At 45.8% G+C, this 16108-nt stretch overlaps 1 protein-coding gene and 2 non-coding genes across 3 annotated transcripts in view; all 3 read left to right on the forward strand.

Moving 5' to 3' along the window:
• Nucleotides 1–16108, forward strand: part of LOC140189181 (uncharacterized) — an 82691-nt gene that overhangs the window by 18596 nt on the left and 47987 nt on the right. Inside the window, exons 2-4 of the mRNA XM_072245874.1 lie at nucleotides 4571–4700; nucleotides 6582–6746; nucleotides 10912–10972. Of these exons, the coding sequence (XP_072101975.1) occupies nucleotides 4571–4700; nucleotides 6582–6746; nucleotides 10912–10972 (356 nt within the window). The remainder of the gene's footprint in view (nucleotides 1–4570; nucleotides 4701–6581; nucleotides 6747–10911; nucleotides 10973–16108) is intronic.
• Nucleotides 2942–3023, forward strand: trnas-aga (transfer RNA serine (anticodon AGA)). The gene has a single exon. It is a non-coding gene; the product is annotated as a tRNA-Ser (tRNA).
• Nucleotides 11075–11146, forward strand: trnad-guc (transfer RNA aspartic acid (anticodon GUC)). Its single transcript has one exon. It is a non-coding gene; the product is annotated as a tRNA-Asp (tRNA).

Genomic DNA, 16108 nt, shown 5'->3' on the forward strand with positions numbered 1-16108 from the left:
AATTTATGTCATGGTCCGGTCCGTGAAGTCTGCATTCCGGTTCACAGTCCAGTCCGTGGACTCAGGACTCCCGGTCTTCGAACTGTCCCTTGTTTTGATTGAGTTAATCATAGGCACCTGTTTCCCATCTTGTGGCTTGGAATCTAAGTAGCCTTGGGGTTGAGTGCGGGCTGCTGGTCTGTCTTGTCATGATCCCCTGGGAGCAACCTGCCTGTGGAAGGCTAGAGCGGCCACTTCCCATCTTTAGGCCGCGTTGGAGAACCATCGCTTCATAGAGCCTTGCTGTCGGTAGTCGGAGCTGTCTTTGCGGTATGGATTCGGCTGTTTCCAGGGCCAGCTGAGTGGCTGCCAGACACTCCGAGCTATGTACGGATCCGGTTGTTTCTGTAGTCAGCTGAGGTTGCTGGCCGAACTGCGACTCGGAGCAACTCCGATGCAGAGGTGGAACTTTCTGTAGTTCTTTGGTGTTTATCTCTTCTTGTCCTTGCCTCCGTGGGGGTAAGTCAGGCCGTTTCTTCCGTTGCCTGCGGGGAGATCTGTCTTGTCTTGTCCACGCCTCCGTGGGGTAAGTCAGGCAGTTCTGCCGTTGCCCTGCATGGGGTCTTGTCTTGTCTTTGCCTCTGTTGGGTAAGTCCGGCCGTTCTGCCGTTACCCGACAGATGGACGTGTCCCACCTTGGTGTGCAGATAAAGTTGAGTTCTGGCTTGTCTAAGGATAAGTCCCGGCTCTCTGTCTATGTACTGTCCTGTCTCATGTTTGTGTCGTGTTAAAGATGAGTCCCGGTTTTTCGAAGTATAAATCCCGGCTCTATGTTTATGTGCAGTTCGCAGTCTGGCTCCGAGTTTCAGCCTTCGAGTTATCAGCCTCTGCAGGCCTCAAGAACCAAGAGCCAAGAGCCAAGACCCCAGCCTGCAGGCCTCAAGAGCCAAGTCCAACACCCCAGCCTCAAGCCCCAAGACTGTAGACCCCAGCCACGTCCTGTCCTGTAGTTATGTCCTGTCCTTGCCTGGTTCTAGGGCCCGAGCCCTAGTCCAGACTCAGGTTCTGGCTCTTTGTCCAGTCTCTGGCTCGGAGCCCAAGGCTAGGCTCCTAGTGCTTAGTTCCTTGTCCGGGTTCCCTGTCTTGTCCATGTCCTAACCCAAGTCTGTGTTCTCGTTCGTGCTCGTTTGCATCCTGTCACGTCCCTGCCCTAGTCAAGTCCTGTTCCTTGTACTTCAGTGTCTGTGTCTTCCTGTTGGGTCCACCATCTACGCCCCCCCCCCCGCCATTGTGACAGTTTCAATCACTCCAGGCAGGGATTGACCCCAACATTCACACATTTGCATGTTATATTATATCAGAAACACTTCACAATAACTTCTAATTTGGAAAAGATTTCTTAACCCGCAATTTACCTGAAGCAACGTTGTGTTTACTTTAAAATACCAAAATTTTCACCTCATAAAATGGAAGATGTAAAACGGTTCCACAAAATTACATGTTCACTTCCAAGTACATGGCTGGTACAAAGACACTTGTTCTGTCTGCTTCCACTGTCCTTGAGCCATTTGAGTTCTATGTTATGTTACACATTTGAAATCTTCCGTGGCCAACATCTCCTCCTTTTCCATCCACGGAAAATTCTGGGGATCACATTACTCTTTATGTCTCAGTGAATATAGCACAAAAGGAACAGCAGAATTCATGACTATATCAAAAAATACCGATAAGGATTTAAAAATAATGTCATAACAAAAGCGTGAAGAAACATGATAACGTAACTAACTTCATACCATATATCAAGGAATTTAACAGGAATTAATAATTTTAAAATTCAACATAGCTATAAGAAATTAAACGATCAACAAAAAGAAATTTTAGAATGGCATGTGCTTTTCAAACACAGAAGTTATTAAAATTGGCCTAAAAAAAAAACAACACCGGGGGAAATACCTTGTGTAACCATCAGAACAAAGAGCAAAGCAATAAGAACATGGGAAGTAAAACATATCCATTTAAACCTCAGTTCCAAACTTTATTCCAAAAGGGATGGATTCTGCAAAAAGTCATTAGCTGAACCCACATAATATTTAATAGTCTTGGATAACAGAGCCCATAGTTTAATAACATTTTTAAAACATTAAAAACCAAAAAAAAACTTTGCAACTTAGGGTTCCCTTCTTGTCAGATATGCTTGAAGTATCAATGCGATGAGTATTATTCACCACACCAAACAAATACCAACATACATTAGCCTCATTTCCTTTACACACTTCGTCCTACATGCAACCTTCAGTGGAGCCTTCGACCATTCTGAGGCCACTCATTAGCAGAATTCCAACACCAATCGCTTCTGAACAGCAGCGTGTTTTAATTACTACTGTGTGTTTAATCCATTGATGTATTATCTACCTTGGCTTGTTCACAACAGCTGTCCAGACTGCAGTCAAGTTAGAGGCAACTTAAAAACAACGTAGTCCAAAAAATTACACAACACCCAGTGCTGAATTGTTTATTCCCCAGTAGACTCAACCAAACAGATATCTCGGAGGCATTCCATGCATTCATCAACTTGATTTTCCATCTATATGCTTTTTGAAATACTCCCTCTGACGTAATCTGACCTTTCTTACATGTTTTTTTCTGTCTCCCGCTGTTGTAGACCAGATCCGTGGCTACAATCCGAAAGCCTATAAAATACTCCCATCAGGGTCTTCTTAGCCGAGGAATTTCTTAATCCCCGCAGAAGGATTCTACATCTTCCGATCCTGCTCTGACTGAGACTCCATCCAATTCAGTGCACTGATTTCCTGGTGAAAGGTCATGGAGCTGAACGTGAATTCGGTTTGTCTTTTCTCAGACGCTAACAGATCTGCTGAATATTTCCAGCAATCCCCGCTTTTAGTTCAGGATCAACCCTGTTTATCTGACTCCGGGATTTGAATCCAGCTGTGAAGAACTTGTAGTCGTGGCCGAGTGGTTAAGGCGATGGACTAGAAATCCATTGGGGTTTCCCCGCGCAGGTTCGAATCCTGCCGACTACGTGTTTATATCGGTTTTGACGCCTTGATTCCTCTCACGGATGCAGATTGTAAAAAGCCAGTCGAAACACCGATCTGTGTTCGCCGCCTCCAAAACCAGAAGTGCACCTGAAGTTCCGCTTTTATTCAGGTGGGCTCTACGACGCAATCCATCAGCGCGTTCGGCACTGTATCCGAAATGCTGGTGGTTCCAGACTATTCAGGGACGCTGTTGATCCAGTGGCTTTCGCTGTACGCTCCGTGTGTTCCTAATACAGTCATTAAAAACCCACATATAGAAAACAGAACACTACCACGACCTGTCTTGCTTACATTGATGTTGACATAAACTTAATATATTGTACATGGACGATCAAACCAACAGAAACTCTTACAGGGCACCAGAGTATTTCATGTTTAAATTGATGTTATCGCCACTTGAACCAGAAGGATCAATTCACTGAACTTCACTCACACCAACACTGACTGTTTCCACAACTCACTTTCAAACTGGACATTTCGTGCTAGAGACATTTTTGCTTTGTTGTTGTTGTTATTACTTTCTCAGCTCACGCTAGCCTGAAGTACGGAGGTGCTGAAGCACACTCATTCTTCAATAACTCCGGACTTCGGGCCATTCTACTGGTGTATAGTATAGTGGTTTTCAGCAGATTTACAGAAATATTGCTTTGCTGGCCTAACTGTTTAATGCTATTGTGTAGTGACTTTGAGATGATAGTTGTTGATATTACCATTGGGACAATATATACCCTGTTCATGCTCGATCGTCTTTCAGTTTCTTCTTTCAATTCAGTATAGTTCTGGTGCTTTTCACTTGTTAATTGTTGTAGGTTATGTGTGCTTGCAATGGCTATATCGATTATGTACGTTGTAATTGCCTTTTAATCCAGTAATATTATGTATGCAGACGGTTATTATAGATTGTCCTGTAATGGATCAGTCATAAAATAATTGTACGACTCTGACCCTAATCTAGAACAGGGTTGTACTTATAGTAAGGTTTATGAGTTTGCATTTTAAAGCAGTGATGTTTGTCAATTGACTGTCCCTGTGTAAGCAATCAGATTGAGTTAAACTGCTGCTCCATCCTGTAATGTGTTGGATTGTTTCTGGTGTCTCTTGTCATTTTCTGCAATTATCGACTTTAATTTGTTGGGCTTTTATTATGGATTTGTAACATTTTTGTGTTAAACACTTGGCCCTGTAATGCCACAACGAACCCCTCTGTTTCTGGGAAGATGTCTCCAACTCTGACCCAAGCGTTCCACGTCTCCTTCACACCCTGTCTGCTCAGATTATGGGGATGTTTTCCATGGAGGGTTGCTGCTCCATTAGTTAACTTTATTTGATTATTATTTTGCGTTTTTGTACTTTCAGTCTGTTATGTTTTCTGCATTGATTGTCCGTCTTGTGTGCACTCTTTCATTGATTATATTTTGTTTCTTTCACTTACTGTGAATCCTCTCGAGAATATGCATCTAATAGTAGCATATTTGTGCTTTGATACTGAATTTACTTTGAACTCTGAAGTGTTCTGCGCTGCTACACAGGACCCGGACCCTCGGTTCCCTCCAGTGGCCGGTCGCTGGTACTGCCTCACGGATCTCACTGCGACTCTCCGGGTCGTTTTGTGAATCCAGGAGCAGGGACGTTTCGCTTCTTGTTCACATCAACGTGCAAGTTAAATAAAGCGGCGACTTGCTGCTCCTCTGCGAAGTTCACGGGTCGGTCACATTTGTAGAAAGGGAAACAGATAATGTTTCAGGCGGAGCCCCATTCGTCACCACTAGGAAAGAGAGAAAATAAGGTATTTTTCAGTTTCAGACAAAGTGGGCGAACGTGATCAGGCAGAAGAAAAGCCGCGGATCTGGTGAGACCAAGTGAGTGACTGACTGTTATCATCGGGACTTTTGTTTCTATGTTATATGTACAACAGAACTGTGGGGAATGCCCAGGACAGCAGTCTATGGCAATGAAAGGAGTGGGGGGGTGGGGGGGAAGGAATCAAAAACCAGGTGGGCGGCGATCAATGATGGGTATCTTTTGGCACAAGAATCAGAGTAACGCACACAAAACACTGGGGCATCTCAGCAGGTCAGTCAGCATCTATGGAGAGGAATAAAAAACCATGTTCCTTCATCAGTACTGGAAAGGAAGGTGGAAGAAGCCAGAATAAGAGAGTCGGGGAAGAGAAGGGGTTCACGCTACAAAGTGATAGGTGAAGCCAGATGAGGAAGGAGGGTAGATAACTTGGGGAAAGGAGATTGAAAACTGGGAGGTGACAGGTGAGGAAGGAGGGTAGATATGGGAAAAGGGGAGTATTGAAAACTGGGAGGTGACAGGTGAGGAAGGAGGGTAGATATGTTGGGGAAAGGGGAGATTGAAAACTGGGAGGTGACAGGTGAGGAAGGAGGGTAGATATGTTGGGGAAAGGGGAGATTGAAAACTGGGAGGTGATAAGTGAAGCAATTTGATGAAAGAATGTAGATATGTAGGGGAAAGGGGAGATTGAAAACTGGGAGGTGATAGGTGGAGCCAGTTGAGAACAAGAGGTAGATATATTGGGGACAGTGCAGTATTGAAAACTGGGGGCCATAGGAGAAGCCAGGTTAAGATGGAAGTTAGATATGCTGGGTAAAGAGGAATATTTGAGAGGCTGGGCGGTGATTGGTGGAAAAGGAAAAGGGTTGAAAGGCAGAAATCAGTTTGGAGGGGCGGGTTGACTAGAGAGAGGCGGTAAACATGTGGGGAAACGTGAAGACTCAAGAGGGAATCCGGAACAGAAAATTAAAGCAAAAGGAGGAGAATGGAGAGATTAGCGGGTTAGAGTAATCGACGTTCATTCCATCAGATTGAGGGCTACCCAGACGGAATATGAAGTGTTGCTCCTCCATCCCGAGCGTGGCTTCATCGTGGCAGTAGAGGAATCCACGACCAACATGTCAGAATGGGAATGCGCAGCAGAATTAAAATGGTTGACCATTGGGAAATCCTACTCGTTGCGGATGGAGCAAAGTTGTTCCACAAAATGTTTCCCCAATCTATCTTGCGTCTTGCAGTTGTAGATGAGGCCGTATTGGAGCATCCGATACAGTATATGACCCAGAGAAGCTCACAACTGAAGTGTTTCCTCACCTGGAAGGACTGTTTGGGACTCTGAATGTTATGAGGGAGGAGGTGAACGGCCAGGCGCAGCACTTCCTCCGTTTGGATAAATGCCAGAAGGGAAATCAGTGGGAGTGTGTAGTCGTGGCCGAATTGTTTGGCGATGCACCCTGAAACCATTGGGATTTCCTCGCGCAGCTTCGAGTCCTGACTACGGTGTACTTCCAACATTTTCTGTTTGACTCTCTGATGCAAACCAGTCATCTAGATTGTGAAAAACCGAGTCCCGCCCAGCAGCGATTGTCGGTCACGTTCTACAACGCAGAATTGAACCATTTATTCCTACTTTCCACAAAACTTGTCTCTGCGGCGCATCGGTGAGCGCGTCCGGCTGTTAACCGACAGGCTGGCGGCCAATGATCCGGCAGATTTGTTTCTGTTGTGTTTCATTGGCAGCTGGGAAACGCTGCGCTGAAGGGAGGCCGGGGCTCCCTACTGCGGCCGCGATGGGAATTTAAACTGTTATATTTTAGACACATGTACCGAGATACAGTGAAAACCTTCTCGTTCATACTGTCCATGGAGATAAAATCATTGCACAGTGCGTTAAGATCGCACAAGGTAAAGCAACAACAGAGTGCAGAATAAAGTGTAACAGCGACAGGGAAAGCACAGTGCAGGTAAATAATAAGGTGCTGCATCATAACGAGGTGACTTGTGAGGACAAACGTACACCTTATCGTACTAAGAAACGATTCAGTAGATAAAACAATGGGATTGAAACTATCCATGAGCCTGTGATACGTTCTTTCAGGCTCTTCTGCTTTCTGCCCGTTGGAAAGAGGATACAGACAGTCGTTTTTCAGGTAGGTAGGAAGTTTAAAAATACAAGAGTAAACTTCAGACGATGGCAATCGGATAGGGGACAAAACTAGCGGAGGAACTTACGCTTTTTGCGTCTGTCATTTTATGTTGATACCAGCAGTATGTTAGAAATTCCGGATGTCACCTGGACCAGATGAACTACACCGCGGGTTTATGAAAGAAGTGGGTGACGATATCACGGAAGCGTTAATAGTGATTATTCAGGAATGACTGGATTCTGGAATGGTTCAGACGACAGGAAAATTGCAAAAATAATTTTAAGTTTACAAAAGACAAGATATTACGGACCGGTTGGCATGGATTTTATGTTGGGAAAATGCTGTAGTCCATTCGTAAGGATGTGCTTTCAGGCGTCTGATAAAATAGTCCGGTCAACATGGTTTTCTTAGAGAAATCTGGCCACACAGATCTGTTGGAATTCTTTGGAGAAATAGCAGTCGAGATAGAGAAAGGAGAGTCAGTGGGTGTTGTTAACTGGGATTTTCAAAAGGCCTTTGTCAAGTGATGCAAAAAGGTTGCTAAACAAAACTAGAGCTCATGGTATTGCAGGAAAGATACGAGAATCGAAAATATATTGGCGACTGTTGGGAGGTAAAGTCTGGGAATAAATATGGCATTTTCAGTCGTTTGTCGGTAACTAGGTGTCTTCTGGAGGGGTCTCTGCCTTGTACCTTATCTGTCAATGATCTGGATGACGAAATTGATGGCTTTGTATGTGATAGAAAATTAGATGGAGGGGCTGGTAATATTGATGAGGCAGGAAGTCTGCAGAAGGTCTTGGAGAATGGGCAACTAAGTGGAAGCTGGGATACAGAGTACGATAATGTATGGTCAGGCACATTGACAGAAAGACTATTTCCCAAATGGGGAGCAAATTCAGAAATCAGACGTGCAAATGTGCTGGAGAGTTCTCGTGCAGGATTCCCTAAAGGATAAGTTGCGGGTTGAGTTGGTGGTAAGAAAGACAAATACAATTTTAGCATTCATTCCGCCAGGACTAGCACCTAAAAGCAAGGTTATAATGAAGATGAATTGTAAGACATTGATCAGATTCATTTGGAGCATCGTAGACAATTGTGGGCCCATTTCTGATAAAGGATGCGCTGGCATTGGAGTGGGCCCAGGGGAGTCTCACGAGAATGATCCCGGAATGAAACGGTGAAGATACAAGGAGCATTTGACGGCTCTGAGCCTCTACTCATTGGAATTCAGATAAATGAGGGAGCATCTCATGGAAACCTATCAAATATTGAGCGGCCTGGATAGAGTGGATGTGGAGAGGATGTTAGTTCAGATTCTCTGACCCTCAGCGTTGATGTTGAGCCCAATCGACCCGGGACATAGTGATAGGATCCCATGAAAATGTCGTTCTGCCTCACTGTCTGTGTGGTAGCAGTTGTCATGGCCGAGTGATTAGGCGATACACCAGAAGTTCATTGAGGTTTCACTGCGCAAGTTCCACTGCGGGAGAGGCGGGTCCTCTCAGAGTAATCCGTGTCCACGTAATTCCAAATTTCTTCATTCCTTCTACCAAAGTATTACTTGTTTCGCCGTCTCGTGATGAAACTATGGAATAAGGAAATTAAAACCCTTTATTGCATTGCGCTTCAAGGGTCTTGTTATGAATTCAGGGTGTTCATTGGAAATTCAATCGGGTGAGTCACTCTTGACATTCGAGAGATCTGCCGCCAACATGGACTGAACTGCTTTCCTGTTGAGCCGCACATCCTCAGAATTCCAAATCTCAGGGTTCACTGAGTGTGTGAAGAAATTAGATTGTTCTGGAGAGTATCGGCGATCAATGCCTAAGGTGTCCTGAATGGACAAATCTAGTGTCCCTTTGCCGCACCCACTCAGTCATTTAAGGTATCCTTCCTCAGGTAGGGTCCCCTGACTGCCGGCAAGCGAGCGGAGTTGTCTGGATGTCCCGTTCTCAGAGGGAGATAGAGGCAGATTCTATTAATGAGTAATGACTCAACTATTCAAAACATATTTATTTTCAGATTTGCCTTCATCCAGGCAGCCACAAACCAAGAAACTCGAATAACCCAATTAAAAAAACACTAAAAACCACTGCGCAGAGAAAGAGAAAGAAAAAAAAACGTTATGCAAACAAGAGAAGCAAGCTAACAGCATCTCGAAACAGACTGGGTAACGGATCTGCTCCCGGAGCATCCGGAGTAGGCCGAAATCCTCGAACCCCAGTTTTCACATCAGCAGGACAGAAAAGCACAGCAGCCGGATCTGCTGCGATCCCTTTGATTCTGTTATTTATTCAATTAGCTATACGGCACGAGATGTTAAAGACACTTCTGGATACAATAAATTAACCCACCTAGGTGTGAGTCAACACATCGTAAAGTTCAAAATACCCAATAACAGTGTCCTCCGATAATCTCGGCTGCAACTCAGCTGGTGTCCATTGTTCGAACCATTGATGTCTATCCCAATGAACAACCCAGAGGCAAAGAGAGAGAACGCGGAAGAGACACAGTGGAAGAGTAACTGAATGTGTAACAGCAGGGCCACTGAAACCGGACTCATTAAATAACGTAAAACACATTCACTGCTGACATGTCGTGAACAAGGCCTCCGGAAGGGTCGGAGCACAGAGGCAATAACAGGACGGGGCAGGAGGTAGCAAGCACTGAATGACAGACAGAGTCACGGGCAGAGAGACACGCGAGGAAATAAACCACCAAACAGCAGCTCGCGAGGGGAACGATGTGACGTCAGCAAAGAATCGACAAATAAAAATGAAGGAAAAGAATGGGAAGCGTCCACAACGGAGCGGCTCAGCACCACGTTCAGCCAACAGCAGAGTGGCGCAGCGGGAGCGCGCTGGGCCCATGGTCGTCCAGTCGGTAGAAACCAGCTCCGACTTATCAAGTTTACCGCGGATTCGAGAATTGAAAACTTTGGCATTCTGTAAACTAACTGGAGTGTTGAATGCATGGGATGTTCGCAAGGATTTTGCCAGAGATGGAGAGTTCCGGTATAAACCGAGGCTGGATAGACTGCGGGCGTTTCCATGGAGCGCTGGAGATGACGGAGGTCTTTGTAGGTCATATCAAATTAACGGGGGCCGTTCAGAATAGTAGGAAACTGTCCTGACGTGTGTAAACCGAGACAGCATGAGAGGAAGAACTTCATGCAGATGGCGGCTGGAAACTGGAACCGATGCCGGAGTGGCTAGTGGAGGCAGGTATTCCAACAATATAAGAGAATTGCCTGGATGAGCACCTGAATCATCAAGGCACGGAAGGCAATAGCTGATAAGTGAGATTCTTTTCTGGTGGGATTGGTACTTGACTCTCAACATCGACGTGACGGGCCGAAAGGCCTGTTTCAGGGTTGAATGATTCTGTGATTCTAGATTACATTTGTTAATCGTATTAAAGGGTTTAATTTAATCGTGTATTGGAGAGAAGGATCGCTTAGGATATAAATAGAGTGGTGAGTGGACTGAGAACACTCAGTGTGAACACATCACCCGACATGTTTTGGTGTGTCCTAGTTTGTTGTGAGAATCTGGTTTATAGTGACAGCAGGAAGCTGCATTGGTCGGTCCATCGGGAAAATGTGAAAGACAGGAAATCCACCCTTGATCCACTTGATAGCCCAGTGTGAATAATAATTTTACACTCTCTTCGATTTAAATAATTTGGGGAATTCGTACCCGAGGATCGGGTTCTATGAGACGTTTACATCTGATAGTTTCGATGAAAGAATATTAAAAGTCGATTAACTACGATCATCGGAAATGGAACCTGCGTCAATTGCCTGGAAGACAGATATGTTCACCATTATATCACCATCGTTCCATCATTCTGCAGGAGACTCGAGTCCTGCACCGTCTCCAGTGGTCTATGACTGTGACTCGCACTGCTTTCTGAATCAGGTCACTCCGATGCAGTTCCTGTTATGTCAAGTTGTGGTCGCCATCCTCCCACAGACCGGAGGTAAGTGAGTAAAATCACTTCCAAACTCGAAGAGCTGCACATCGTTTGCTGCTTGTCGCATTACAAAACCGGAATAATATATATTCCGATACCACCACCAATTCCTCGTTAGTATAGTGGTTAGTATCCCCGCCTGTCACGCGGGAGACCGGGGTTCAATTCCCCGACGGGGAGATACAAATTTTACTGCATTCTTCAAGCTGAATACTGTCTTAAAAAGACAAATAAAAGAGGAAAAAGTATTCGGTGTTGAAGCGATCAGTCCATTGGACATTGGGGAGGTGAAATACCTCGGACTCTTGTGAGCTGAACCGCCTCTTCAGGTCAGTGAAAGCCGAATCAGCTTCGGAACTCCAACAAAAAGTTTGGTAGGCGAGGTAAGTCGGTAAGGAGCGCCGCCACTCGACTGTAATCCCTGATAAAACGGCGATAACAGTTTGCAAACCACCAAAACGGCTGAAGTTGATTGCGAGACGTGGGTCTGGGCCATTCTTCCAACGCCCGGATCTTATCAGGAGCTGCCCTCACCTGCCCGCTCTCGATGATATCGCCAAGGAGATGACCAAAGGGACGTCGAACTTACATTTCTTGGCCTCCACAACTAACCTGCTCTCCCACAGTCTCTGGAGGACTAGTCGGACGAGGTGAACGTGTTTCTGGGGGCTGCTAGAAAATATTAAGATGTCATCTAGGTAGACGAACACGAAGCGTTTAATGAAGTCCCGCAGCACATCACTGATTAGGGCTTGAAAAACGGCGGGGTATTTGTGTGGCTCAGACGTGTATTAAAGGCCGTCTTCTACTCGGCTCCATCCCTCATCCTGACTAGATGGTAGGCGCTACGATGGTCCAACTTTGAGAAGATGGTGGCTCCCTGAAATGGTTCAAATGTCGAGTTAATCAGGGATAGTGGGTACTTATTTTTAACTGTTATATTGTTCAGGCCTCGGTAATCAATACAGGCACGAACTGACCCATCCTCCTTCTATAGAAAGAAGAAACCGGCGCCTACCGGCGAGGATAAAGGTCGTATAATGCCCGCCGAGAGGGACGCACTAATGCACTGTCCGGTCGGGATAAGTTATAAAGACGACTGCTAGTTAACGAGGCCCCGGCCAGCAGGAAGATAGCGCAATCATACGGGCGGTGCGGGGGCAGGGAAAGAGCCCGTTGTTTGCTGAATACCTGTCCCAGGTTATGCTATTCTGCGGGGACTCCGGACAAGTCCAGTGGTTCCAATACAGGCGGGGTGTGTTGTAATTAGAGGAACTGGGAATGATTGAAAATCAGACGAGGGGATTAAGGCCCATTTAAGGAGGTAATAGCAAGATGGGGAATAGCCAGACGGGCCTATGGCAATGGGTTAAACTTCAACTGCCACTTTTCAGCCCTATTTTGCATCCTAGCGATGTCCCGATTTAAACTCTGTCAGCCCTCCACACTATCCAAATGTCCCCAACATTTGTGTTATCAGCAAATTTAGTAACGTACCCCTCCAATTTCTCATCCAAGTCAGTTATAAAAATCACGATCAGAAGGGGTCCCTGAAAAGAACTCTGAGGCAGATCGCTGGTCACTGATATCCAATCTGAATATGATCCGTCTACAATAATTTTTTGCTATCTATGGGCAAGCGAATTCTGGGTCAACAAAGCAATGTCTCCTTGCTTTCTTAGTAAGCCTTGCATGGACTACCTTATCAAATCCCTTGCTGAAATCCATACAATCGCCAAGGTCCTTTTGCAGAGTGAATAGCACTTGTGCTGTCTCCTCTGGTTCCGCACACACTTTTCCATTGTCACGGTTCATTGATCCTATTTTCTCACATCTTATCCTCTCGCCCTTCACAGACCTGTCGATTGCCTTAGGGTCTTCCTTAAACTGCTCGCCAAGGCCTTTTCATGGCCCCTTCTGGCTCTCCTAATTTAATTTTCAAGCTCCTTCCTGCTAGCCTTATCATTTTATATATTCTATCAATACCTAGTTTTTTAAACATTTCGTAAGCCTTTCTTCTTGACTATATTTTCATCATGTGTCCACCATGGTTCCTGTACCGTAGCATCTCTTCTCTGCCTCATTGACACCTATCTATGCAGAAAGCCACGCAAATATCCCCTGAACATTTGCAACATTTCTGCCATGCATTTCCCCGAGAACTCTGTTCCTTCCGAGTCTCTGCCTGATAGCTTCATATTTCCCTCGAACTCCAGTTAAATGCTTTTGTTACTTGTCTGTTCCTATTCCTCTCCAATGCTATGGTAAAGGAGATAAAATTGTGATCGCTGCCTCAAAAATGCTCTCCCACAGTCACGGTCCGGATCGGCGTCCCTTTAAAATTACTTTGTTTATGATACGATCCGGACCGTTGACTCCCTGTTTCCCTTTGGTTCCCTGTTTTCCCGTGTCCCTCGGGCTTGGTGATTGGAGGCAATTTGCTCTCGGTTGAACCGGCAGTTTATAGTTTCCGGCTTTCAGCCGTTCGGCGCGACAGCGTTTGCAAAGTCAGCGAAAGTACTGCGAGCCCATGTCATCTGGACGGAGAAAGCCTAGTCTCTTCCCGGAGCAAGTGCCAGCAAGCCGCCTTCCCTTGTCAGTACGGGTCAGTCAAAGTTAACCCGCTGTGGTGAGTCATGAGCTCGCCGCGGCTTGAAGCGTACTTGAGCCCAGTTATAGGTCTGTCCATTATTCTGTGGTCTCCGTATCCATGTCGTACGTCTGAAAGCGATCCCGGCCTTGTACCAAGGAATACTGGGTCACTGTGTCAAGAAGATTCCCGACTCCGTCATGTGTCTACGGAGGATTCCCGGCTCAGTGTTTTATGTCCTGTGTCTGAGTCTGTGCCGTGAATAAAACAGAATTCCTGTCTCCGGAGGCTCCAAGTCTCAAGTCCTGGCCCTGCCGGCTCCAAGTGCCGAGTGCTGAGCCCGGCGGCTCCAAGTGCCGAGTGCTGAGCCCGGCGGCTCCAAGTCCCGAGACCAGGCCCCGGTGGCTCCAAGTACTAGGTCCTGGCCCTGGCGGTCCGTGATTCCGACTCCTAGCCCATACCCTTATTCCCAGCCTTGTCTCAGGCCTGAGTCCTTGTCCAGTTCACTATTCTTGCTTCTGCTTTGCACCGAGCAATAAAATTAATATAAGTTAACCTCACATGATGTGTTTGAGTCTTGCATTTTGTTCCACCCTTGCTCCCAGCACAGCCCACTGAGATACCTGACACCTGACCAGGTTCATTTACCAACAGTAGATCAAGTGCAGCCACTCCTCTTGTAGGCTTATCTATATATTGTGACAGGTAACCTTCCTGAACACATTTAAACTCTACCCCATCTTAACACCTAGCACCAGGGATATGCCAGTCAATATTGGGCAAATTAAAATCTCCCACCACGTCAACAATTATTTGTTACACCTTTCCAGAATTTGTCTCCCTATCTGCTCCTCGATGTCTCTGTTACTATTGGATGATCTATATATTTAAAAAAAAACACTCAGTAGAGTTATTAACCCCTTCCTGTTCCTATTGTCCACCCACGGAGACTCAGTAGACAAGCCCTCCATCACTTCCTCCTTTTCTGAGCCGTGATGCTGTCTCTGATCAGCAGTGACTCGATCCGACCACTTTTGCCTCCCTGCCTGTCCTTTCTGAAACAGCTGAAGCCTGGCAGTCTGAGAACGTAAGACAATAAGACCATAAGATATAAAATCGTAAGCTATTCGGTACATCGAGTCTGCTCTGCCATTCAATCATTGGCTGATCCAATTCTTCCGGTCATCCCCACTCCCCTGCTTTCACCCTATACCCTTTGATGCCCTGGCTAATCAAGAGCTTATCTATATCTGCCTTCAATACACCCACTGACTTGTCATCCACAGCCGCTAGAGGCAACAAATTCCACAGATTTACCACCCTCTGACTAAAGGAATCTCAGTTCTTAAAGGACACCTTCAATCCCGAAGTCGTGCCCTCTTGCCCTATAATCGACTATTATGGGAAATAACCTTGCCATATCTAATGTCTTCAGGCCTGTTAATTCGAAATGTTTCTATAAGATCTCACGCCCCCCCCCCCCCGCACTCTCCTGAACGCAGCGGAATACAGCTCAAGCGTTTCCAGACGTTGCTCATACGGTAACCCTTTCATTCCTGGAATGATTTTCGAGAAGCTTCTCTGAACCCTTTCCAATGTCAATATATTATTTCTCAAATAAGGAGCACAAAACTGCTAATAATACCCCAATTCTGGTCTCACGAGTGCCTTATAGATCCTCACCAATCACATCCCTGCTCTTGTATTCCATACCTCTGGAAATGAATGCCAACATTGCATTCGCGTTCTTCACAACCGATTTAACCTGGAGGTTAACCTTTAGGTCATTTAGCACAAGGACTCCCAAGTCCCTTTGCATCTCTGCATTTTGAATTCTCTACCCATCTAAATAATGGTCTGCCCGTTTATTTCTTCCACCAAGGTGCATGACCATACACTTTCCAACATTTTCCTTCATTTGCCACGATTTTGCCCATTCCCCTAAACTATCCAAGTCTCTCTGCAGGCTCTCTGTTTCCTCAAGAGTACCCGTTCCTCCACCTCTTTTTTGTATCATCGGCAAATTTAGCCACAAATCCATTAATTCCGTAGGATAAATCATTGATATACATCGTAAAAAGCAGTGGTCCCAACACCGACCCCGGTGGAACTGCAATGGTAACCGACAGCGAACCAGAATAGGATCCCTTTATTCTCACTCCCTGTTTTCCGCCGTCCAGCTAATGCTACGCCCAAGCAAGTAACTTCCCTATAGTTCCATGGGCTCTTAGCTTGCTAAGCGCTTCATGTGCGGCACCTTATCAAAGGCCTTTTGGAAACCCAAGTACACCACGTCTACTAAATCCCCGTTGTCTACCCTGCTTATAATTTCTTCAACGGATTGTAGTACGTTTGTCAGTCAGGATGTCCCTTTCAGGAAACCATACTGGTTTTATCCTACCTTGTGATGTCGCTCCAGGTACTCCGTAAACTCTTTCTTAACAATAGATTCCAACAGCTTCCCAAGCACTGATATCAGGATAACAGGTCTGTAGATTCCTTCCTGATGACTCCCTGCCTTCTTAAATAGCGGAGTAACATTTGCAATTGTC

The sequence above is a fragment of the Mobula birostris genome, chromosome 28 (genome assembly GCF_030028105.1).
Source record: "Mobula birostris isolate sMobBir1 chromosome 28, sMobBir1.hap1, whole genome shotgun sequence".
NCBI classification, from domain to species: Eukaryota; Metazoa; Chordata; class Chondrichthyes; order Myliobatiformes; family Myliobatidae; genus Mobula; species Mobula birostris.